Raw genomic sequence first — 26,967 nt, 5'->3', positions numbered from 1 at the left:
TAGGGACAGGAGGAACACCCCAAGGCATCCTCCACATCCAGCTCTGAATGTGCCACAGTCCAGTGGCCTGCCTGTATTTCGTCTAATGCTCAGTCTCTGCTGGGAATTTCATCTTTGTATTTCTTCCCCAGGTGGTGTAGAAGAATTTTCCCAGTTTATGCCCTCACACTGGGGCTGCAGTTTGAATGTGTATGTGTGTCTGTATACAGAGAAAATAGATTTATAGGTATGTTAGAAGAAATGATGTGTGTGTATATGTTAGTTTTAACCTCTTTGTGAAGAGTGATAAAGATTGAAGCTTTTCCTAGCCCCATTCTTTACCTTCACCTTTACCTAAAATATTCTTAAAGGAGAATCAGTTGAAAATACACAATTTAATTTTTGTAAGCCTGACTTTAAGCCACTCGTCTCCTCCTCTGGAAAGCTTTAACAGAAGTCTATAGTGTTTGGTCAAATTATCTGAAATCTCCACATGCCTTTAAGCCATTGCTCTTAGAACAGGTAATTGGAATTTCTTGATGTTTTGTTCAGCTTATTATATTTATAATCTACCTTTAGGAACCACATTCTAGCAGAGTACCAAGGAAAGCATACATACATACATATTTATTCTGAATTCTAAACTAAAATATCAAACAATCCATTTGATAACAATATAGTAAAGTGTTTTTATCCTGTTTCTTACACACACACACACACACACACACACACACACACACACACACACACCTAGAGCTAAAAAAGTGTTAACATGTCTGGTGCCCTAAAGTCAGCGAATGAAAGTGATCTCAAATATAAAATTTTCAGGTTCCCAAAACAATCACTTCTTATGTTCACTGTCAGCATATTTTTTGTACTGCTGTCTACCACACACAATATCTTTCCAGTTGTGTTTACCATCTGCTCTTAGTGAGATGCGTTTCAGCTGAGTTTCTTAGAAACCTCAGGCTTTACATATTACTATTGCTTAAAGGGGATGTGAAATACTGAGCTGATAAAGTTTTGAAGCAACTCTTTGGGATGATTCTTTTTATCACAAAGAAGTTTTCAAACATGTAGTATGGATAGGGGACAGGGACGTTTGAGTGGAGGGGAGTCGTGAAGCCTTCCTTCCTTCTGTCTACAATCCAGTTACTAGTCCAAAAAGCTTCATTGTAACAGGGTTTCTCCATCTCGTCTCAGCTGGAGCCATCATTGCTTTCCACTCCCCCTCCCTATAAACTACCCTGGGAGAGCACCCATACCCTGCTCTAGAAACTCAGGGTGGAAATGCCCCAGCTAGCTGCATGTTCTTGGCTCTTGTTAAACTGCTGGCTTGTTTCCCTCTGCAACTGACAACCCGGATGTAGTTTTTCTGGGCTCTTTGTCTTTAGCAACTTCCTGCGATATGCTTTGGGGCTGTTCTGTGAAACGCGTTTTTCTCCAGGCAGCCGAGGGCCAGCTTAATACAGACTCTCAATGAGAACTCTGGTCATGTTGAGTGGCTTCTGGGCTTTTGCCCTGTAACATGATGATACAAAGTAACTTTTGTTAAACTGACTGGTTTGGCAAGTGAGACTGTGGTGATAGCAGGAACCCCTCTCTCCACATCTCAGGTTTAGGTGAAAAGACAGAGTCAAAAGCTATCACTTTCAGGCAGGGGTTGGGATTGGAGGGAGTTCCCTTCACAAATTCCTCAGCTGCTGCCCCCTCACTGGGGCCCTAGACAGGAACTTTCAGGGTTTTTTGATATGTAACTGGATCCAAGAGCAATCTTCCCTTGAGAAGGGCAGAAGTATGTGACAGATTTTGATTTAGGCTCAGAATCTCTCTACTCTGTGAACAGAGGCAGTGACTGTTGCCTCCAAGGCTCAAAGGAGGGACACAGTCCCAGTCTAGACAAGAGCATCTCATAAGGAAGAACCATTACAGCATTTGCAACATGTCATCTGCCACAGTGAGTCAGGTTCTACAATATTGTGATGCTCTTCTTACTTATTGACTTGATTGCATCTGGAATTAACTAAAACTCAAGGTGCTACATACATCTGTGAAGGATATTTTTTGATTGGATCATTTGAAGTGGGAAGACCCACCTTCAATCTGGCCCACACATTCTGCTGGCAGCCTGTATAAGGACATGGAAGATGGAAGTTCTTGCTCTTTGCCTGCTTGCCCTCTCTCTAGCAGGCAAACCCGTTCTTTCAAAGGTATTGGAGTATACTCCTTTGGGATTCTGGTGTATATGGAAGAAGAGCTGAGACGTCTGACCTCATGGACTGAAAAGCTATTAATTCTTGAGCTTTCTGTCAGGAGACAGTCTTTGTTGGAATAATTGGACCATAACCTGTAAGTCACTCTAATAAATCCTATATATACATTCTATCAGTTCTGCTTCTTTAGAAAACCTTGATTAATGCAAATATATGCATTTATTTTATAAGCCATTGTTTCCTAATGTAAGAAGCAGCATAAAAAAATCAATGATCTGGAATGATTTGGCACTTACATCATTCATAGCATGGCACAAACTCTCCCTGGAAGCCTCTGAATGTTTAAGGTACATACATTCTGCATGCTTGGATTGTGACTCCTATGCATCTGTGCTCTAAAATGTATGATAAAAGACAGCCAGTATTTTACCCCATCAGGCAACTGTTGGGTTTATGGATAGTAGAAAGTCTGTTTCAGGTGTGGCTGGGAAACTCAGCTTATGTAGCTAAGTTGCCAGTCACAAAAGTATAGCAATACCTGAAAACATAACCAAAGCTACTCAAAGCAAAGATAAGGTCCCTCCTCCCAGAAAACCCAACAAGATATTATGTGTATTATGGTAGAGAGATAGGAATAATTGCTTAAGTTCTTAATGAAATTTGAATTAATATTTCAATGACATAATCTGAAGAGATGTTTTACAAGTCAGATAAATTTGATTTAAATTACTTTTGCCAGAATGCTTAGTTTTTGGAATTTGCATGTTTTCATATTTTTAAAATGGAGTTTTGTTCGAAAGGCAGTGTTTAACATTGATTCTGGGATCTTGATAGCATTATGATGAAAACAGGCTAAATTGCCTAAGTTATTCCACAGGTCTAAAAATCAAAGATTGTTGTTTTCTTTGTTCTTTTCCATTAATCACCTACCACATTATGATGGGCAGAAAGTTAGTGACATGTTTTTGAGAAACATCTAAACCAGTTCTTGAGACTTGAGGCTTCACTGAAGTGAAGAACAAATGACTGACCAGCAGAGGATTATAATTTTAGCAGGTACAATTTTGGTTTTATTGCAAGGCACACAATCATATAGACATTGTATAATTACTATCTAACAGTATAAGAGATAAATAATATCTGTATGGTAAAGAACACACTTTTCTTTCAGAGAGAAAAATTGTCATTGCCTGAGCCAATTTGTAACCTTGTGGGACTTTCATATAGATACCAAGCCTTCAAAACAATTCTTGCTTGAAAAATAAATCTTGAAGAATGGACATACAACTTTGTCATAGGTTTTCTTTTAAATTCTTTCATTTAAAACCTGCTAATGTATTCTCTCATTTTCTTTATCTTATGCTCCATTATGAAATGGAATATCTATAAATTGCTGGGTACAAGTTTAACACCTATTTAACATGTCAATCACAAGATTAAACCCTTTTCCAAAAAAATTCTTGATTTCTCTCTAAACAATTTTTGTTTTTCAAAAGTTGCCACTAGAGTGGGAAGATATAGTCCAGGTAGAGTTGATCTTGAGGTCACACACATAGCAAGCAACACCTTCTTTGTGTGATGGAAGAATCTTCTGGGAACCTCAGAGAGGGAAAGCCACTTGGGGTTAGACAAAAGCACTGTTTGAAACAATCAAGCATGGAAGGATGACACTGCTCCTTAGCATCGTGCACGTGTGTGCACACACGTATGCACCTGTTCTCTTTCTCATATATGATTATGTGTGTGTGTGTATGTGCGTGCGCGCACATGTCTGTATTCAAACAATAAAACACACATATGTAATTGATACTTTTCTTCCTGTATGAGTCTCTTCATCATTCCTTAAGCTAGTGCCCCAAAGTGGCTGTCATCTTTTTCCACTTTCAGTTTAAGAGGGAAGCTCAGAATACATCTCAAGGGCAGTTAATCTACTTACCTCCCCTCCATGGGATCAAGAAATGCACAAAGCAGAGATATTAGGAGAGCATATAGAGTGTTAAGTTAAAGAGGTCACTATTATAATTCCATTGCAAGATGTACCAACATCTCCCACATCTTTGTGCACCATAGAAGCATTTCTACTGCCTACTTCAGTAGTTTTTGTTCCTGGAACTGCTTTGTTCACATACATGTCGCTTTAGTATACTAGCCAAGGTTTTTAGCAATTGAGCTAATGTCACCCAAAATTTAAGTCTTTCTTATTATATATATATTCAGTTATAAGAATTCAAGGGTGGTGACTCTTTCTTTAAGTAAACTGTGGCCTGGGCTGGCAAGATTACAAGTAAAGGAACATGACACCTGACAATGTAAGCCTGATATTGTGTGTTCCATCCCCAGAACCCATGTAAAGGAAAAAAGAGAGAACTAATTAAGCAGAGTTGTCATCTGACCTCTACATGCATGCCATAATGCACACACTAATAATAATAATAATAATAATAATAATAATAATAATAATAATATAGTTTTCAAAGAATTTTGTGTCCACTCTAGGGCATACACCTCCCCCCACCACTTTTACATGTCTCTCTTCCCCCGTTAACCTCCACGCTTAAATCTATATTAACGCATTTTCTTAATAAATTCCATCTTTGTGTTATTACAAAAGAATTCCAGAGTATCTAGCTATTCAGTGAAATTTAAGAAGTATTCCAAAGAGTACTTCATTTCCACTAGGAAATGTCTCTGCAATGTCACTAGCCACCATTGAATTCAGTAGCATAAAAGTCCCGAATAGAGATAAACATAATGGCCGTGAGTCTACAGAGTGTGTCATATCTTCGTGCATGCCTCTGTCTCCAGAAACAGGGAGCAGCAGTGAAACAGCTGGTGATGAGAACTCACAGATGGAACCCTGCCTGCAGTGTCCAAGTCCACACATTCGATGCTCTATTAGACTCCAAGGGGTGCTGCTCTAACCATGCACAAGCTTAGAAATAGAAGTCATTTCTAAATTATCCTTTCCTTCTTCTTTAAAGTCAAATTACAAAAAATCATCATTATCTCTGGCCACAAGTTTTAAAGAAGGGGGAATTTATATGTCATTTGGAAGATTTAGCAAAATTACCCTAAATGGATTTCTCAGACAGTGACCTCCACAGGTACACCCTTACCCAAGACGGTGCAAGCTGTGCTCAGCCACCTCAAGCCTCATTTCATTCTTCAGTATATATTTGGGAGCAATTCTACTTCCTGTGGAAAGTCAGAACATAACACCTGAAGATTCGCATGATCAAAACAACTTGCTCTACATTCAGCAATAGGTGTGTGTTTATAAACAGTTGCTACCACAAAACAGATTTGATGAAAACTACCATCTTAGAATGAATTCAGAGTTTGGTGATTTATTAACACTAAGTTATGAGCAGTGTTAGAGTAAATGATGTTCAAGGAATCCAGAGGAAATCACACCATGACTGAGTCCCAGAGAACCTTACATTGCAGCAAAATATCTCAGCAACAGTTCTCCATGTCTCGAGGGGTATCACTGATGCACCCTTGAGAAATGTCCTGACTGCACAGGAGGCCTGTTCTTTATTTACACCAAGACTATTTACAGATGAAACTACACACACTTTGTTTGTATATAAGCTTCATACTTCTTCACACCAGTACATCTTTTCTCAGGAGATTACCTGCCTGAATAGCAGGCTAAAACCCAGAGATCTTAAGTAGCAAACTGTAGTTTTCAAGGCATTAACCACTTTGAGAAGAGAGCATTCACAACTTTAAACACATTCACAAATGTCAACATGATGTTCTCTACCACTATGCACTTGTCCAGCATCACGGGTCTAAGTTCTTGCTAAGATGCATTCTTTTCACACATGAAACATGTCCACCTATCAGAGTATGGGCATTGATATGGTCTCATTCTAACTAAGGTTGCTTCTGCCACTGTTAGCAGGTAAGTTTGGTGTCCACTAAACTTTGGATCCAATGATTTGGTTTTGCTTTGCTTTTTCTTTCTTTTCTCTGGAGCTTTGGAACTATGTTGCATAGGAAGGCCACACAGATGGAGGACAACTAAACCAGGGGAACCAGAAGAAAGAGTATTATGTTTGTTTATGAATGGGTTAAAATTAGACTGGCTTCCCTGTCCTAGGAAAGAGGTGTATTGTTGCCAGGACCTCTGTGCTCTGTTCTTCAGACTTGCTCCCCCTACTCAGCTAGATCACTAACGTGCCCTGCACTTCAAGACTTTAGAGCATGACATGTCTTCATTATTGAATACCTCAGCTTTCCATTTCAGACTGCAGTGGTAATCTGGGTTAAACCAAGATCATTGAATTCTTCTCTACCTAGAGAGCTGTAAGAAGACATCTCCACGACTAGTCATACTGGCTTATTCATCCCATCCACATCCCTTATGGAAGCAGGATCCTGAACTGTGTTTCTAACTCTGTTGGTGCTCTGTCGCTCCATTCGCATCTTAATAGGGAAGCAGAAGTCCCTAAAACACCTCTTGAAGTTTTCATCAAGGAAGGCATAAAGGACAGGATTCAGGCTGCTGTTGGTATAACCCAAGGCAATACAGAAGTAATAGCTGGAGAGGGCAGCTGTGCTGTGGGAGGTGCTGCCCAGAGCCTCCACCAGGATGAAGATGTGAATGGGGGTCCAACAGATGATGAAGACTGCCACCACTACCAGCACCAGCTTGGTGATCCTGCGGAGATTTCGGTCCTTCTCTCGGGAGCCAGAGAGGAGCCGGACACTCTTCAGGCGAAGGATCATTAGGGTATAGCAGACAATGATGATGAGGACCGGGATCACGAAGGCAAAGATGAAAACACAGATCTTCATGAAGAGGTCCCACCAGGAATAGTCATCATCGGGAAACTGCAAGGAGCACTCAATGCCATCCATATCTGCCAGAGGTACCAAAGTCAACAAAATCACAGAGAGAATCCTGTTATTGTCAGTACTATGACTGTGGAGTTATATGTTATCCCAATACCTTTGATTTCAGAAGTCCAGGTACAGTGAGATCATACTGGAAGCACAACAGCAACTCAGAAATTGATGGGTTCACTACTGAGCATTCTATCAAAACATGTATCTACAGAGCTACTTGTTGTCAAACACAAAGTTCTGCACTGAATAAATGTGGAAGCTGGCTAGCAGTGTGACTTGTCCATCTGTGAGGGTTGGCTTTGTACTGGTGGCTTCCAGAGGAGCCAAACTGCTCACTTTTAGTGTGCCATTTATTTTGTATTTTTGTGTATTAACAATTTCTCCACACCCATGGCTCTGACAAAAGAGTAAACAACAACAACAAAAGAAAGTTAGCTTCTATTTCTAATAAATGACTAAACATTTTGAATCTCCCTACGAATTTAGCAAATACCAACTTGTCTTAAAAATATTAACTAAATTGATGATGAAATACATCTAAATATGACTCAGGTGCTGTGATTTAATAGTACCACTCTGCTCACTGTGATTAACATCATTGAAATGTGAACAAAAATGTTAAGGGTAAATGAAGACAAACCAAGAGAAAGCAATAAGCATCTATATCAATCTTTGCTTTAGTGTTTCTATGAAATGATTTAAAGTATCCTTTAAAAATCGTCAACATTGTCTTAGAAAATGAAATGTTAAAAACTTCACTAGTTAGTATGTCATGAAACTCTGAGTTTAATACAAATGTTCTATAGTTGTCTATTAAATCTGATAAACATTTTAAGTTTTATTTTATGTGTATGAGTGTTTTGCCTGCATGAATGTATGTGCACCATTTGTGTGCCTGGTTCCCACAGTGGTAAGAAAGAGCTAAATTCCCTGGAACTGGAGTTACAAATGTTTTTGAGCTACCATGTAGATGTTGTGGAACTGAACGTTGGTCCTCTGCAAGAATAACAAGTGCTCTAAACTGCTGAGCCATCTCTCCAGCTCATAAAAGTATTTCTTTTTTTTAACGGTGATCTTGAGTTTTATTTATTTTTTAATTTTTTAAAATAATGATTTTTTATCCCATCCCAGAAACAGTTTCTCCTCCCTTCTCTCCTCCCAGTCCCTCCCCCACCTTTCTCTCTGCACTCCCACCATCCACTCTTCTGTTTCTATTGAAAAAAGGGCAGGCCTTCCATGGATATCAACCAAACATGGCATATCAAATTGCAGTACGACTAGGCACATGCCTGGTATTGAGGCTGGATACAGCAACCCAGTATGAGGAAAATGGTCCCAAAAAACAGCAAAAGACTCACTGTTAGAAAGACTACCTACACAACTGAAACATATGAAGAGGGCCTAGGTCAGCCCCATACAGGCTCCAGCCACATAACCTTCAACCTACAATTTGCCTTGCCTACAAGATGTGCTGGGGTAAAAGAGGCATAGAAATTGTGAGAGTGGCCGACCAATGACTGGTCCAGCCTACGATCCACACCACTAGAGGGAACCCACCCCTGACACTGCCTGGAGGGCCAGGACCAGAGGCTGAATAGTGCAAACACCTAGGATAGAACCAAACCTAACTGGCAAAAAAAAAGAAAAAGAAAAAAGTCAATGTAATAATGTCTAACAATATTCTGATAGACATAGATTGGTGACTAGCCCAGTTGTCATTAGAGAGGCTTCATCAAGCTACTGATGAAAACAGATGCAGATCTACAGCCAAACACTGGGCAGAGCTCAAGGAATCCTGCAGAATAGGGGAAGAAGGATTGTAAAAGCCAAAGGGGTCAAGGATACCACAATAAAACCCATAGAATCAAGTAACCTGGGTACTCCTAGAGGATCACAGATACTGAAATGGTAACCATAAACATGTCCTTGAAGATGAGAAGTGTGTTTTGGGGACGGGGAAGTTCCAAACCTTTGTAGGTCTCTACTTGCAGAAGTGTCAGTTGAAAAGTCACTTCAGAGTCATTTATGTAGAGATTTCCTTCTTTGGTTCTCTCCCTGACAATGTGTGGTCCATATATGTATTTTGCTCACATTATTTACTACATAGACAAATAATCTTCTTATAGGAAATTGTGAGGTCATTATTTTTTTTCTCACTTTTCTCTTTAGAATGTAAACAACACTAGAATAAGGATTAAATCTGCCTTATTCAAAATTCATCTTTGGCACAAGGGTCATGCCTACAGCACATGCTACAAAAATAATAAATCTTTAAAATAAGTGGTCATGCATATGTCATATATGCACAAAACCCTTATACATCTAATGTGCAACAGTCACTTATCAGACTTGGCAACATGACACCAAAGTGATGACATTCAACTGTGAAGGCTTGCTTCGCTTCAACTATGTCACAGATAGTTACAGTTTAGTAAATATTTGAGTGATAGTTATGATCAATGATAAAAATGATCAATGGCAGCTACTTTTAAAAATCTGTATGAAATAAACACCAATTGTAGAGTGGAAATGGCCTCCAAATGTGCCTGAGACACCGAACATGTATCATCAAAGAAGAGGAACTACAAAATGTCCCTAACCCATGATTTTTTTCAAATATCTGTTTCTGGAAAAGAAGATGTGTTCAGATTGAATTATCTTTATAATTGCTTCAGCTCAAAAAAGTACTGTTTCTTCAAATACCATACAACTATTCTCACATATAAAATCTAAAGAAATTGATCGTGTTGAAGTTCAGGCTAGAATTGTGGCTTCAGACTTTCTTTTCCCTTGCAGATGATCACATTGGCACATAGTCCAACATCTATGGCTTCCATATCAGAATTAGATCCAACAGTCAAACTAAAGATTTCTTTTTCAGTTTTTTTATTGTTTGTTTTTGTTTTCTATTTTAGTTTTTAAAATTAAACTAAATTATTTCCCCTTCCCTTTCCTCTCTCCTACCCTTCCTATGTATACCCCTTGCTCTCTCTCAAATTCAGGGCTTTTATTTCTTTATTTCTTTAATTGTTATTGCATATTTATGTGTACATATTACTAAATATATACATATAACCTGCTTATTGTGTATAATGTTACTTGTCTATATGTTTTCAGGGATGATCATTTGGTTTTGTATAAGTAACTGAGTACTATTTCCCAGGGAAAGCTATTTCTCTTACTTTCAGCATTCCTTAGCTGACTATATATTTTGTCTAGGGTTGCTTACTATAGTACTGGTGATAAGCAGATTATGATTTACCAAAATAAATAATTCACACATATGTAGAACACAAGATTCAATATTTAATACCCATACAGTTAAAACATTACTGTATACAAAGAGCCCTCACTATTGCATGGGTATCAGTAGATGTTGGTAAACATATCAACAAACCACATGGCCTCTGAGGACCATGCTGGTTGTTGATGACACTGACATGCTGAAGAACAGTATCAATCAGCCATGACCAGTTGGAAAGATGACCTAAAACACTCCTCTTAGTCATGAAACAGTCTCAACAGGCAGCATGGTGCAGCACTCCAAAATGAATGCAGTTCACAAAAATCATCTTTCACAATATAAACAAATTCCTTAATTGAAAAAAGTAAAAGGAAAGAACAGTTATCCTATAAACCACTTTAATATGCTCTCCTTTGCTGCACAAATTAATCTTCACTGACATTAATACATCTTTTCTTCTATTACACCTGTGCATTCGTCTCCATCAATATCTACCTGGAAAAAAACCACATCTGTCTCATTTCTTATTTCGAAAGCCTAACTGAAACTCAATTTTTTTCTACACTCTCACTTTCTGACACATGCTAGAAGTAATATAGTAGTTAAATTTGCAAGTGAAACATGAACTACAAAACCAGGTCTTTATTTGCCCTGAGAAAGTCATCTATCACCTTTTGTTACTCAGCCCCTTCTCATTTTAGTGAGTGCAGAGCTTGCTCCTGGATGGGCCTCGTGATGCACAGACACCTGAGACTCAGAAGAGTTCCTTGCCATTTATTTCCCCTTAATGTAGCCATGAAGAACAAATTCTTCTGTGTGATGAATCATCTTCACAATTGCTCATTTGATTACAAGTGTCAGGGTCCATCACCTGCTGTAGCTGTGCTGGGAACTTGAAACACAGTTCAGAAGAAAGTACCATGAGAACACAACACCAAGAATGACCCCTAATGTAAGCTGTAAACTTTGGGTGATGGTATGCTAATTTAGGCCAGGCTGTGACAAATATGCCACTCTAGTGGAGGTGTTTATGTGGTGAAGCTGTGCATGTGTGGTAGCAAGAGACAAATTGAAACTCTACTTTGCATTTTAATTTTACTGTGACCCTAAAAGTTCTCTAAAAGAAACTGTCTAGAATGTACAAATGGCCTATGCATCTACCTACCATGTAAGATAAGCAATGATCATAGCACCTGTTCTTTTACTGTGTCCTGAAAAGGTCTTGCTACATATATTCAATTATCTGTACTCACAAGTACTACAAAGCTCTCTAATAAAAGGATGCATCTGGACACCTTGAAGACCATTAAGTAGCATTTATACAGTTCAAAGGCTGTTTACCTGCTTCTCTCTAGAGAATATCTATTAAGATCAAACATATTTCTCATGGCTTCATTTTTTACTAGAAAAGCAAAACTTTCGAGACCGTGGTTCTCATCTTGGCTGCAGGTCAGACTAACCTAGGTTGCACTTTTGCATGATTAAGCCAGGCTCTCCTGGGACCCAGGCATTGATGTGTTCTAAAGTACTCAGAAAACTTCATCTCTCATCCCAGTTTGATGAATGCTGAGAAAGTCCCGTTACCCTGTTTGCATAGGGTAAGAATTGTAACCATCTGTGAACCTGATTGTGAGCTGACCAAAGCCAATGAAGAAAGGATATATGTGGAATAACCTTAAGGCAGAAAGGAGAAAAGATCCCATATATGTCTCTAATAATTTAACTCCTTGTTGGGGAGAAAAAGAAGGAAATCTGTGTGATTGCTAGATTGCATTTTCTTTTTTTTTTTTTTTTTTTTAATTTTTTTTTTTTTTTTTTTTTTTTTTTTTTTTTTTTTCGAGACAGGGTTTCTCTGTGTAGCTTTGCGCCTTTCCTGGAACTCACTTTGGAGACCAGGCTGGCCTCGAACTCACGGAGATCCGCCTGCCTCTGCCTCCCGAGTGCTGGGATTAAAGGCGTGCGCCACCACCGCCCGGCACTAGATTGCATTTTCAAAACCTTCTTGCCTTTGTTTTCTTACTTCATACCCTTTCAGATTCCCTTTTCACCAAAACATAAGAATAATGAGTATGATGCAGTCTAGTGGCAGTTAGAAGGCCTATGTGCATACACTTTTCTCCTTATGACCTATGGAAATACTGTCAGGGTTATTCATACTCGCTTTCTGGTTGGTTCACCACATCATTAGTTAAAATATAAATGTTTAGGCTACAGGGTTCCAAAGTGTGTTTTGTAGAATGGTACTCTCAACCTCAGTGTCTCAAAAGCTTCTGTGGAAAATAAGGGAAGATGAGAAATAAAATAAGAAGCCAGTATATATAGTCTTCTCTCCATGGATTTACAGTCACTCTAAATTCAGCAAGCACTTTAAGGATCCAAGACCTCTGGGTGTCTATTCTCTAGCACTATCATCACCCCATTCCATGTTTAGAAGTCGAAAGAACACAACATTTTTTGTTTGTAATTTTCCATGGATTTAGGAATTATAATATACATTGCTTTTGTTTGCTTGTTTCTCAATAGATACATGTTCCAGTCATTCCCAAGGTAAAAATGTTCATCTAATGAAAAAAAATCAATTTTTATAAATGGGATGAAAACAATGGCTCTTACCTTCTCTAACTTTGGTGCCTCCAAGTACTATTGCTGATATGCCAACAGATGATGACAAGAGCCAAATGCAAATGTTGATGACCTTTGCTTTCAAAGGTGTACGGAAATCCAAAGCTTTCACAGGGTGACACACAGCGATGTAGCGGTCCACACTCATCATGGTCAAAGTGAATATGCTGGTAAACATGTTGTAGTAGTCTATGGAAATGACAATTTTGCACAGAACATCTCCAAAAGGCCAGGAATTCATCAAGTAAACAGCACTCTGGAAGGGCATGGTGGTAGTAACCAAGGCATCTGCCAAAGCCAGGTTAAATATGTAGATGTTGGTTGCTGTCTTCATCTTCGTGTATCTAAATGATAAGAAATAATAGCAGTTACTTCCAGCTCTGCAACTTAAACCCAGAGGGTGAATGTGAGTGACAGTCACTGAACTATTAATTTTACTGTGCACTTACATATTCCTTTTGCATTTATTGCATGTGCAGATTGTAAAAGGAACTCAAACTTATTAAGATTTTGTCTTAGTGCTTTATTCAAACCATGATAAAGAGAATGAAGAAAATATAGGTCAATACATAGATGAATACACAGACAGACTGGAATACATAGAGGTCTTCATGTTATAGGTGATGATTTATTTTAATCCTTCACAGAGGTCTTACCTTAAGTATTTTTGAAATATTTTTCTTCTGTTTGTATAATACAAAAACTTTTCCCTTCATGGTTATTTTGAGAAATCAATAATTGTAATTATTTAGCCTTTTGAAAGTACAAAATGGTGTTCAATTTTAAAATATATCCAGCTGCAGTGGCCAAAGCACAATTAGACTCATTGATTTCTGCTTGCCTATGCCACCAACTTGTCATTTTAAGTGTATTATATAAATAGAACAGACCAACATGAATTATATTTGATACAGCAACATCACAGTAAATAAAAATAAATTCGGTCTTTCTCTCTCCCAGTCTTAGACAATTATATTAAGTGTGCAGTTGTCTCCAATTGTCTCACTTTTCAGTCAAGGGGACATTAATGTTCAAGTTGGGTAACCAAGATTGCCTGGAAGCTGAAATAATTCATAAATAAAACATGAATTCAGAGCAACACTGTTTTCACTCAAATCTGAATCAACAATCAAAGAATTGTTCTTTGAAGGAATGCTTCCTCCAGAATCCATTGAGCAGTAAATACCCATAGCATTTTACCTCTCTGAAGCCAAGAGGGGAAAGCTGTTAATTCCTTTCTGTGTACTTCAGAATTGTAAACCTTATCACAATGAATGTATCCCTGTCCCCCTAGACACATACATTTCCTCATAAAAAAAAAAACCATCTAGTTGTCAGTAATATTAGAGTGATGGAATGGTGTTGCCCAAGGTGAAGTCACAGGCCTGAGTCTAAACTTCCAGAGTCAGTTTCTGATACATAAGGATGGTAAGCTGGGAGCCCAGGAGAGAGGCCACTATAGAGTTTTGCTCAACACTACCTTTGATCTTCCCCTTCTCTTCTTGTGAGAAATAAGATATGTTATTGGCTGGATGAGAGACCATTGCAAGGATTAGTACTAACGTTAGCAAGTTCTAGTTTGCTTCATGGCCTATTTCTAAAAGAGTGATTTAATTTGGGAAGTGGGGAAACACATCTCACGTTTGGACATTTAACTCAAATATTGCTAAGTGACTTATATGTTTTGGAAAATGTTTAAGGCTTTATAACCAAATACTCATAATATCTTTATAAAAGCACAGATAACTAAGCAAGTATAGTTATAGAAGTAATGTTTCTAATGAGAAAATATAGAATGCAATACATTTGAATACTGCCTGCTTTAAACTGTGATTTTTATGTTTGAAAAAAGACAAGTTATAGACAAACTTCCTACTCCTTTAAGTTTCTCTAACAAAATTACTAATATTAATAGAAGTTCCAGCTGGTGGTAGCTTGGATATCTACTCTTGTGTTTGGAGTCTCTGAGGTTCCTGTGTCTTCATGAACTTATACTGGCATTCTTTGATTTATAAAATTAGATATGCCTGGGTCCTGGTCTTACATTTTTTCCTTCTAAACAACAGACAAACTTCACTAGGATGTACTAGTCAATTTTGCATCATGATGACAAATACTTGAGCTAGTCAACTTGTCAGTAGAAAGGGTTATTTCTGTTCCCTTTCTTGGAGGTTCCATACCATGCCTTGCTAGCCTTGTAGCTTCAGACCACTGGTAAGGCATTGCCTCTAGACAGGAGTGCACAGAAGAGCAAAGCCATTCATTTTACCACCATTAGTGAAGAATATGAAGAAGAACATGAGGGCCAAAGACCCCATTTAAGGGCATACCTACAAAAATCCTAAGACCCTCAACTAGCCTGCATCCATTAAAGGTATGAGGCCACATATTCAACACCCAAGCCTTTGAGCAATGGTCAACATCCAGAGAATAGCAAGGACTTACTATCACAAGCCTCAATTTCCTTGTGTACAAAATGCATGTTTACTGCATAGCATTCCAAAGATAACTTTAGCACATGGGGTAAAATTTATTTCCCCCCACTCCAAGCGAGTGATCATGTCTAATTTATATCATGTGCTCCAATTTTTCCCCCTTTCATATTTGTGGAGAATCTAATAGCTAGCCCAAAAAGCAAAGTGGGACATGGCTTCCAGATGATGCTCATTGCCATTTTACCCAATTCAGCTTGAACATAAAGATGGTGGTAAAAATGAAACTTGAGCCCTGACATAGAAGAACATAAGTGCAATGATACTAGAACTCTATAAGATATGGATCTAAAGTTGTCATAAAATATTGGGTGATATCTAGTTTTTAGCTTTTCAAAATATTTATAACCAATAGATGCACAAAACTGTATAAGATCTGAATTTATAAAGAATCCAGATCATGTCATCAGAGCTCAGAATAAAAGAACTGAGCACAGACAGTAAGCACAGTGACCACTCATTTCAAAAAGCTTTCCATCCAGAATATAGACCTATCTCATCTAGGACTCATAGTAACTCCATGTGGTAGAACCTTGTAGCCAGAATTTCTCTAGTCCTGCCTTGCCCAGAAGTCTTGACGAATCTCTCTTACCTGCAGGTCCCATAGTCACTTATAAAATAATTACTCAGAGGCTTATATTAATTACAAACTGTATGGCCTATGGTTTCAGCTTCTTGCTAGCTCTTTCATCTTAAATTAACCCATTCCTATTAATATATATTGTTGTTGCATGGCAGTGGCATTACCAGTCTGCTGGCATCTTGCTGCTTCTTGGGAGGCAACTGGCATCTCTCCCCTACTCTCCTTTCTTCTTCTGGTCTCTGTCTTCGATTTCTTGCCTGGCTATAACCTGAGTTGCCATAGGCAAGAGCAGCTTCTTTATTAACGAATCATAGCAACATATATTCACAGCATCAGAAAGACATCCCACAGCACTTCCCTTTTTCTGTCTAATCAAAAGGAAAGGTTTTAACTTTAACAAAGTAAAATTACATATAATTATCAAGCAAGAATTGCAGTTACAATATCTAGTCCATTTGTATTTGGCAAAATTAAAGAAAATACTCTATCATCTATCCTATGTTTGTGAGTCTAAAGTTTTATATCTAGTTTATCTTTTATCATGACTAAGGAAAACTATAATTATAATTATTTAGTCTTCAACTACATTAAAGACCCCCAGAAGAGTATAATATTACCTAAGTAAACAGGAAGTGCATTGTAAGCAACTTCCAAAAATCTAGAATGACAGAGACATCTGGCTGTTGGACAGTCACCCAAAGTTCCTCTGTAATATTGGGGCATCCATCTTTAGCCTACAGGCCTAGAATTTATCAGTTGTTTCTCCCTATGTTCTGTAGAATGTCTAGTAGTCTCCTCTGTAAAGCAGGACTCTGAATAACCATCTCACCTTGTTTTGTCAGAATTCATTGGTCATTTTCCTATGGGTCCTGCATGTTCAGTTTATACAACATCCTGTCAAGAGTCCAGGCCAGGACACGTTTTTTGCCCAGTGGTTAACTTTTGCCACAAAGAAAGCAAACTCCATACCGAGTTTCTTCAATGCCCATCATCCTCTTTGAAGCAATTGGTGCTGCCAGGAGCAAATGTGTCTCATTTTCCAGAAAAGTATAAGTTAAATGCCATATTCTTTAGGTCTTTGAAGTATTTGAAAATTACCTACCTAATCAAAATATATCTTTGTATAGCTAAAAAAATGTAACTAACATGACTATAAATTTGACTATCATAGAAGACTAATTATTAATCTGTATTTCTTAATTATATATTATAATTTAATTGAGTTGTATAAACATAATTCCTTAAAAAAGAGTAGAAACATATATACAGCATAACAAAAATTAACTTTAAATTTGTATCAATAAACTAAAATCCATAGCAATGTAAACATTTCAAATAAGTTGTTGCTCTTTAAAAGTATATCAGTAATCTACCCTTTTTATCCTATCATATCTATATTATCCCCTTTTCTTCTATAGAAAGAGATTATATTTATAATCAATCCCTTTAAATAAAAATAAATATTTATAAACAATATTTTGGGAATTTGGGCATAGCTTCTCATACTGCTTCCTGCTGATTGGGGTACTGGCAATCTTATGGGAATCCTGAGAAGTATATAGTTATTGTACTTATTGTATATAGTTTTTCTTATTACTTTAAATGCTTGCAAATTTGTGTAAAGCACTATGGATAAAATAGGGGGAAATCATACTTTATCACAAGAAAAAATATTTTATTATTTTAGACCAAAAAAGAGAAATTCAGTGACATATTGTGTACCTCAATATATTATGTACCCTAATAAACTTGTCTGAGGATCAGAGGACAGATCCATCCACCAGATTAGACATAGAGGCCAAACAGTGGTGGCACACACCTTTAATCCTATCTCTCGCCAGGCAGAGATCTGTCTGGATCTCTGTGAGTTCAAGGCCACATTGGGAACAGAGCCAGGTGTGGTGGCAAACATCTTTAATCCCAGCACTTGAGATCTCATGTTTTTGCTTGGGAAGCACAGACACCTTTAATCCCAGAAAGTGTCATGGTTGGGTGGAGAATGGTATATAAGGCATGAGGAGACAGGAACTAAGCAGCAGTTCAACTGATTCCCTCAGGGGTGAGGACTCAGAGGCTTTCATTCTGAGAATTTGTGGAAACAGGATTGGTTGAGGAGATGGGGAGGTGAGAGGTTGGCTATGGCTGATGTTTCTCTGATCTTTCAGCTTTCACCCCATATCTGGCTCTGGGTTTTTTTTTCTGTGAATAAGACCTTTTAAGATTCATGTTATATCACCTAATATTTCTGTTCTATATATGCAGCAACTAAGATTCATGGAATTCTCTTTATAAATCTTAAAAAGATATAAGACAAATTACAGTGCTGAAATTGCAATCTAGAAGTTACATGTAAGTTACATATTTCTACATCTGTCATTCCAACTACTATAACTTTCAAAATCTAGTATTTTGACTTTTACTTGTCTTACTTGATTTTCACACATCCTTCAAGTTGGAATTGAGATTTATGTATTTGCCCTTCTCTAGCTGAAGACATTTGGGCTTGAGTGATCTGTGCAGCATAGACAAAGACAGACCTTGCTTTCAGGAACAGGGCAGGGCTCCATCCTGCAGACAGGTGCTTAGAAACCTGCCACAGTGACAGGATAGAGAGCTCACAATCAGAACTGAAGAAAAGAATGAACCAGAAGTTCAATAGCATTAATAGTCTTCCAGGAAGTACACTGTGCTGGACTCTATAAACATGTAGGTGGAAACCAAAACCTCTACCCTCAGAGATTCTGGCAGAGTCCCCAGGAACTATATATACATTTAACTACAACAAAATGTTAGGCAATTTTTTCATTCATTTTATGTCCACTGAGGAGAAAACAAATATTTTTTTTCTTGTGATAGAGTATTATTTCCCCCATTTCATCCATAATGCTTTATAGTAATTTGCAAGCATTTAAAGTAAAATGGCACCATCTAGGTGGGAAGTTTTGGCTTGTTTGTAAAACCTGAAGGTGGGTTGGCTGCAAATGGTTGTGTCTTTTAGCATACACATCTCAGGAGCATATGGCACTAAAGGGCAAAGATGGAGGTTTCTCCTTGCTAGTATCTCCACAGAGCTACAAAACCTGAATCACAACACTGTACCTTGGACAGGAGAGGAAAAACGGACCAGGAAGAGGGCACTGAGTTCCTTTACCCAGTAAACATGGATTTCAAAATTCCTCAAGAAATACAGGACTATACTATAGGTTGTTAGGGTAGGGCCATGGGAGGTTATTGCAATAACAAGAGCAGCAGCTGCCTTGGTAATGACAGTGGAGGCCAGCATTACACCAGAGCACTTACCATGTGCCAGGCCCTTGCTGTGTGACTTAATGTGTGTGTGTGTGTATGTGTGTGTGTGTGTGTGTGTGATCTAATCATCACCACAACTTTATCAAGTCATATAAAAATCCTAAAGCAGTACCTATCACTTTGTAAACCACCAGTGAATGTGTAAAACAATTTTGTTCTTGATGGGTCATAGGCCTTCTTTGGCCCAACACCACTCTTCCCACCCATCCATTCTCCCATCACTCCCCAGAAAGCCCATCTTCTCACTGCCCCCTGCAAGGGATACTGGGTATCAAACTTTTCTCTGTGCCCCTGTCATCTGGCAAACTCAAGTTCCCGTGGGGTTCCCTCTTTACAGCATCTGTGCAGATTTCACAGATGTCTAGCTTCTGGGTATTCTCTGTGTGTTCACAAATGCAATGTAAACAGTGGTTATACTCATTGTTTGGGATGGGGCTTTCTGTTTTTGTTTGTCACATTACACCAATTTGATACAGACACAAACCAAGGCAGGCCTAAGGACATTTGGTTGAATCTACAAAGGCAGAATCTACAGATGTGAAGAGTCAACTGTAGTAATTGAAAGGTGGAGGGCGGCAATGAACAAGTTTAGAAGAACAGATGACTTGTCCTAAAGTGGAAGTTAGTGACATAGTAGAAACTCAAACTTTGGTGTCAATGTAATGCAAACTACAACACTACTAAACCCATGGACCATCTATCTTCTCATGCTTGAATTGCCCACATTCAGACTCAGTCGGAGGAAAGTTGTGAAGCCTCAGGGAAACACAGTCCTTTTAACAAGCAGTAGGAGACCAACAGGGCAAGACACAAGCAGGTAATGGGTGGGCTTTCTTTTGCATGTCAACAAGAGTGATGTATTCACTATACTGAGTATGCTTTCCATGTTGCATAACATGCTAAGGATCCAAAAGGGTAGGGAAATGAGGAGACATTGCTCAAAGGTACAAATCCTCAGTTACAAGATGAATTCATTCCGGAGAACAAATGTACCAATGATATATAAATGATGATTATGGTTAGGATACTATAGTGTGAATCTGAAAGTTGCTGAGGACAGATCTTAAGTGTGCTTCCTATATAACTGGCACTCCCAGAGAAGTAACAACACTGTGTGATAATGACTGTGTTTGTTTGATTAAGTTAAAAATGTCACAGTTCATACATGTTTTAAATGATGTTATTTTCCTATCACAGTAACAAAATACCTGAGGTAATCAATCTGTAATGAGGAAAGGTTGTCATGGCTCCCAGTTTGGGAAGTTTCAGTCCACTGTTGGTCCATTTGTTGGGAAGAGATCATGATGGTTCAGTATACCATGGTAAAGAAGGCATGTTTACTTCATGCATCAATGGGAGAGAGGGAGAGGAGAGAGAGAGAGAGAGAGAGAGAGAGAGAGAGAGAGAGAGAGAGAGACAGAGAGAGAGACAGAGAGAGAGACAGAGAGAGAGACAGAGAGACAGAGAGAGACAGAGAGAGACAGAGACAGAGAGCTCATGTATACACCCCCAATATCTCCTTCAAGGGCATGCAGCCAGTGACCTCACTTCCTTACATTAAGTCATACCTCTTCAAAGTTCCACTGCCTCTGAGCAGCGCTTCAAGTGGATGACAACATCTTCAACATGTGAGCCTTTGAGTGACATTTTAAACACACCTTCAACACAAGTAATTTTCAGTAGTCAGTTAGGCCTCAGTGATACCTGATAGGGTGGAGCAACTCCAGTGCGAACTGTGGAGTCTGGGTGACGATACTGAGTCAGCAGAGTCAATTGCCTCCTTCTGCATGTGGCAGGATGCTTATGGTGGGAAGACTGCATGTGAGGGGCAGAGTATGTTGAAATCTATGTCTTTCATTAAATTCTCCTGTGAACTCAGCTACAAAGAACTTTTAGAAAAGTCTCTTTTCAGATATTAAATAAAAATAAAAATAATCAGAAATGAAGATTGTCCTGGTCTTACTTCTCAGTTGAATGATTTGAAAATATAATGAGTTTGTTTCATTAAATTCTCCAGATATCTTCAGTTCATCTCAATAAAATTAATTTGCTAAACATCCTTCTGGATTACTTGATATTGAAATTGTGATTGTTTACTAAAAAGCAGTAGTTTATTCATTTCCGAAAAGAAAGAAAATGTAGCCCTTGCCTCTAAGCTGTCTTTGGCCCTTCCCTCAGTCTGAGGTCCCTCTGTGGAATCTCATTCCACATTGGAGCCAGGTTGTTTTCAGTGCTCACTCCCATGCACAGAGCCAGCACCATAAGCACAGGCTGCTGGCCTCCCTCTCTGTTACCACACAGGGAGTTAAGTACAGTGCCAACCCTAAGCCAAGTCACACCTGGGCAGGCTATCCCAGCAGGCTTGTGGCCAAGGAGGATGGGGAATGCCCAAGAAATAATTTCACTGGAGTAGTCAGTGACTGGAAAGAGCTCATCCGTTCCTCTTGGTATTGCCACATAGCAATGATCTCTCAGAACAAATTCCAATATGTTCCACAGGGCACAGTCATACCAAAACACATATAGATATTTAAAATTATTTCTCTGACATCCTATAGAAATCTTGAGACTTGACATAAGCAAAGATTTAAACCTTTTATGAAAGGTTTGGCCTTTTGGGATAATAAGTGTTAAACAAGTGAAAAAAACAATAACCCACAAGTGTTTTGCAGCGCTAGCCCCATTCTTAAACTCCATTCTCCTGTGAGGTGTGCTAGCACAGGGCTGTAACCCCAGCACTTGGTAGGCAAAAGTAAGAGGATAGTGAGTTTGAGGAGAGCTTAGAGAATTTAGTGAGACTGTCTCAAAAACAAAGACTACCACTATCTATTTTTCTTATACAAATTTTCTTTGTCTAAGACATAAGCTGACATAACCTCTAAAGAAAAGGTGAGGAACAAGTAATTGTTTACTTCAAAGCTCTTGATACAATTCTAAGCCTGTATTACTTGTCCCACTGAAATTCCATCCGTCTTAGAATGACAGCTGTCTTACAGCCACAGAAATTTAGATTTCTAGCTAAGCAGAGAGCCTCCAGGGGCAACCACAACAGTCTGCATCCAGAAGTCAAGCTAGGGTGAAGGAAGTGCCACCCACATAGTTCTCAGCAAGATATTGCCACTCAGGATACAGCACAATAGCTAATAGAGAGGAATTCTTCTCTCCCAGTAAGAAACAAGTTCTCCTGAAACTAGCCCCAAGACAGATATCAGGAAAGACTGTAAAGCCAGGAGAACATGGGAGCAGTTCAGAAGGCTTTGTCTGTGGTCTGTTCAGGCATAAAGAACTCTACAGCACATTTCTGTATTTCTTTTCTATGATGCTGGAGCCCTATGTGTGCTCAGTAAGTGTTCAAACACCGAGGAATTTCCTCCAGCTCTGTGTTTTTAGTTTTTGTTTTGAGATTTATTTTGCTCTAAGTTGTCCAAATAGGCCTTAAACTCACATTTCTCCTGCTTCAGCCTCCCAAGTAGCTGGGATTACAGGGCTATGCCCCAGCCCAGCTGGCTTCTTCCCTCCCTCCCTCCCTCCCTCTCTCCCTCCCTCCACAACCTCTTTATCTTCATATGGTTATTTTAGCTTCTGTTCTGAAACAGCTGTGCAGCCTCCATACTTTATTGTGATCACATACTCTACTGGGAGAAAACAAGTTTAAGTAATCCACACAAGCAGCTGCCATGAAACTGACTCTCTTTTAAGAGATTCTCAAACTTGTACAAAATAATTAAAGAAAGAAAGATGGGCTCTTAATTTCTGATGTTGCTTTTTTGATTCTTTTGTAAAAAGAAATATTAATGTTGATTCCAAGATTTGATGCAGAAAAATGAGAGCATACTGTTTCATCCAAAGCCCAGGATAAAGTTGTAGGATGGAGCAGTAGTGAACGGTGTGCAGGTGACCACACTGCACACTAGTCTTTTTTGTGCTCCTCTGCAGGGGTTTGTGATATGTAAAAGGAGGCCAAGCTGATACAGGTGAGACTTTGGAAGACAAGGACATCTAGTGCAGGGATTATGGGAACTTTGCGGAGGGGATGAAAGATCTGACATTAAAGAAGTAATGCTATTGCAGACTCTCCAACTGGGTCGTCTCATTCCTTCCTATACTGACTCAATTCTGAGGCAGCCACACAGTCTGGCCATGCAGTCTAGACTGCCTCAGGGATAACCTGAATAAGCCATTATCTGTCCCAAACTTAAGATGCCATAAGCAGAGTGAACTATGGAACTTTTGCTTAGTGGCTTAAGGAAGAGTAAACTTTTCTCCTATTAATACTTGAGGAAATTGGTTTCTTCATGAGTATCAAGCTCCATGCTCAGGAAATTTGGATAGGTCAATGAATTTGAGCTTAGGAAATGTAGTCTTTTCCATAGTAGTCCTTCCATGGTTACCTCTAAGCCTCTTTCAAGATGACTCTCCTGAGGAACTTTCAACACAGTGATGCTGAGCTACAAAGAACCAAATGTCTTCTACTCGAGAGAAGGTCTGGGAGTGAGCCAAGCCCTGACTGCAAATTACTGAAAACTGAAGAGAAAAGGAAAGGCAAAGCCTATCACTAAGACCCAAAGAATTTCTCATTTTTACTTTATGTTTCTTTGTAATTTTTTTCTTTGTTTATCCTTAAAATTCATTGACAAAGAAATGTACCTTCATAGGAGTGAACTTTTGACTACACGGAATATAATGTAGTTGCTGTAGAACTTGAAGCTGGAAGGAAGTGCCCTAGATTGGTGTCCCAATCACTGGCACCTCAGAATGTAACTCGAGACTTGGACATCGAAGAAGTAATTAAGATCCAGTGAGATCACACATCAGCTGCTATGTCTGCTGTCTTTATTAGAGGTTAAGACATAGCCACATACAGAAAGAAGGCCATTTGATCACCTGGAGATGACAGCCAAAAAGAGAGATACAGAGGAAACTAACCTGGTACACTTTAACCTTGGACTTTTTGTACCCCAAACTGTCAGATAAAATGTTCTGTTATTGAAGCCACCTAGTCTACAGAGCTTTGTAATGGTAGCCCTCTCAGACTAATACAGGTAGGCCGAGAAATTCAGAAGTTCATGTTGGATCATCAGGTAGCCATCAGAATAAGGGGAGATAGTGGAGTTTTTTTTTTTGTTTTGTTTTTTTTTTTTTTTTTTTTGTTTTGTTTTGTTTTGTTTTGTTTTAAGACTGGATAATGGGGAGAGAGAGAGAGAGTTTTTGGGTTTATCATCATATACCTGAAAACCATAGTGACATGGGAAAAACAAGAAAGAATGAAGCCATTTGGGGAACAGTGTGGAGATAATTTTAATGTTTATCCTTAGCCAGACTATGGTTTCCAGGTCTTCAAACATTCATTTGGGTGTTACTGCAAAAGTTTTTTGTAGAAGGTATTTTTCTAGATTCAGTTGATTTTAAATAGGGGAAGTAATCCTGACCACAAGGGTGGGCTGGCTGAACCAGGAAAAGGCATTGAGGGTATAACTGAGGTTCACCAAGGAAGAAGTTCTACCCAGGCATAGCATCTACCCCTTCTGGCTTCCTAAATTAAAGATTTCCACTTGCATAAACCAATTCCCTGTATGAATTCTTTCAGCATGCACATGCACCACTGGTTCTGGTTCTTTGTTTGACTAATCAGGAGAATATACCAAAAGGGCAGAAGAAAGCTATGAGGCCATGGAGGATATGATTGGATCACTTAGGAAACAGGGAAAGTAAGCTAGGAAGCAGCCAGAGCTCAGAGTTTATACAGGATACAGGGAGAAGGTGAAGGGGAAATGGAGACTTCTGTGAACTGGGCATCATGGCCCAGGGCTATAATCCTAGCACTCAGGAGGATGGAGGCAGGAAGATGGGAGTTCCAGACCAGCCTGAGCTACAGAATGAATTCAAAGCCAGCCTGGACTACATAAGAAGACCTTATGTCAAAAAACCAAGGGCTAAACAAATAGCTCAGGGATAGAGAGCTTGCCTTATTGAGTTTGATTCTGGCACTGCAAAATCATGCTAGTGGATATTCACTAATTATCATATTGGTTTTCATTTCATAAGCCACAACACCAATCCAGTGAATCACAGAAAACTCTGAATTATCTCCACTGCATTTGGTGGGCCTGGAGTTTATTTAAAGAAAAATTTACACAGGGCAGTAAACTATTTCAATCCAAAGCAGGTAAACAAGCAAAAGCCACATAGATGTTCTCTTTTCTTTACCAGGTGATGACCTTGGGATCAGAACCCTGGCACTTTTTCCACAGTGTTCTCTCAGCAGAGATTTGGAGCCTCTGCTGTAGCTTTTAAGTCCTTAAAGGTACCACGGATTTGCCCTGTGTGAAGAATCTCTAGAACCCTGCACAGAAGAGACACCACACCTCTCTCTGTGTCTGTCTGTCTCTGTCTGTCTGTCCTCTCTCTCTCTCTCTCTCTCTCTCTCTCCCTCTCTCTCTCTCTCTCTCTCTCTCTCTCTCTCTCTCTCTCTCTCTCTCACACACACACACACACACACACACACACACACACACACACACACACACTGTCGCACTGTCATCCCTTCACCCCTGCTACCACCACACCCTGTCCCGCACTCACCGAATGATGACAAACATGACCAGCGAATTGCCCACCAAGCCCACCACGAACACTACAGAGTAGACAGCGGTGATGATGACAGGGATGGCCGGAGAGATGTGTGCAGTCTCCAGCTGCTGGTCCTCCGAACCCATACTGCCGTTGCTTTCCGATTCTACCCAGTTAGGGACCCAAGCGCTGCTGTTGGGGAGTCGGCAAGAATTCGGGGCGCAGGTGGGGCCTGGCTCCCCACGGAAGATCTGGACCGGGGACTCCATGGTGAGGGCTGCAGCAGGAAAGCGAAGAGCAGTGGTGCCTGCCTGCGGGGCTGCGGGAGCAGAGGACAGACTGAACCCAGAGAGACAAACTTTACCTGTACAGGGGCGGCACGCAGGGCTGGTGGGGAAGCAGCCTGCAACCCCTTGACTCAGTCTCAGTCTCGGGGAGCGTATTTGGAGGAAGGGGTATGGAGGACTGGCCACTTGCTAACCGCTCCCTCAACACTCTTCCGCTGCTAAACTGAGAACATTTGGACATTCCCAGAGCCCTGAGGGTGCACGTTGCCCTCAGGCGCTGTTCACTCTACAGCTGTCCCTACCCTGCCTGTGTGCGCTTGCAACCACAAGAAGCGCCCAGCCACACTGCTGCCCTGAGCGCAACAACCGCCCCACTGTGCTTTGAAAGCCCCAAGCTCACCTCCGGATCCCTCGCTTCCCAAGTCACCATCGGCCTCCCAGCTGTCACTCTTGTTCCTGGGTGGCTGTTCTGCCTGGATGGGTCCAGGTCTCGCTGTTCAGTGCGTGGCTTCCACGACAGGAGGAGGCTCTGCTGGGTGGGATGAAGCCAAAAAGCAGTCAGGCTCAGGGGACTGGCAGATCGACAGCAGCCGTGCTATTTGCCCCCTCCCCCCGCCCCAGGGAGCCCGTCCCCTCCCCACCCCTTCAGAGCTAGCCCAGACCCCATTGCTGCGGAGCCAGCTCTCACCAATTCCAGCGTCCCCAGCTGCACAACGCATTGCTCCCTCCCTCAGCGCTGCAGCTTCCAGGCTGGCAGTCCAGGGCTTAGCTCTGGTCCAGTAACAGAAAAGAGCGCTTGTGCAGTGACCAG

At 39.8% G+C, this 26,967-nt stretch overlaps 1 protein-coding gene across 2 annotated transcripts; it reads right to left on the bottom strand.

Annotated features, from left to right (window-relative positions):
- Window positions 1-3,250: 3,250 nt before the first annotated feature.
- Window positions 3,251-26,967, bottom strand: Oprk1 (opioid receptor kappa 1). 2 transcript variants are annotated; one of them, XM_015986952.3, is made up of 5 exons: window positions 26,845-26,967; window positions 26,557-26,688; window positions 25,882-26,188; window positions 12,907-13,259; window positions 3,251-7,063 (listed from the first exon to the last, which is right to left on the bottom strand). In XM_015986952.3, exons 3-5 carry the CDS (start codon window positions 26,136-26,138, stop codon window positions 6,531-6,533), a joined length of 1,143 nt encoding a protein of 380 aa, XP_015842438.1. In that variant the 5' UTR covers window positions 26,139-26,188; window positions 26,557-26,688; window positions 26,845-26,967; the 3' UTR covers window positions 3,251-6,530. The 2 variants fall into 2 exon arrangements, with proteins under 2 accessions (XP_015842438.1, XP_076420106.1); XM_076563991.1 differs by lacking the exons at window positions 26,557-26,688; window positions 26,845-26,967 and having other exon boundaries at window positions 25,882-26,461.

The sequence above is a fragment of the Peromyscus maniculatus genome, chromosome 2, assembly GCF_049852395.1.
Source record: "Peromyscus maniculatus bairdii isolate BWxNUB_F1_BW_parent chromosome 2, HU_Pman_BW_mat_3.1, whole genome shotgun sequence".
Lineage (NCBI taxonomy): Eukaryota > Metazoa > Chordata > Mammalia > Rodentia > Cricetidae > Peromyscus > Peromyscus maniculatus.
This window is presented reverse-complemented; position numbering and strand designations above follow the sequence as displayed.

Bases quoted from the DNA above. Each gene is read 5' to 3' on its own strand.
- Oprk1 (XM_015986952.3), bottom strand. From the start codon at position 26,138: ATGGAGTCCCCGGTCCAGATCTTCCGTGGGGAGCCAGGCCCCACCTGC. The intron at 13,260-25,881 runs GTGAGTGCGGGA...CTTATCATTTAG, and splicing joins GTCATGTTTGTCATCATTCG to ATACACGAAGATGAAGACAG. The intron at 7,064-12,906 runs GTAAGAGCCATT...TACCTCTGGCAG, and splicing joins AGGCACCAAAGTTAGAGAAG to ATATGGATGGCATTGAGTGC.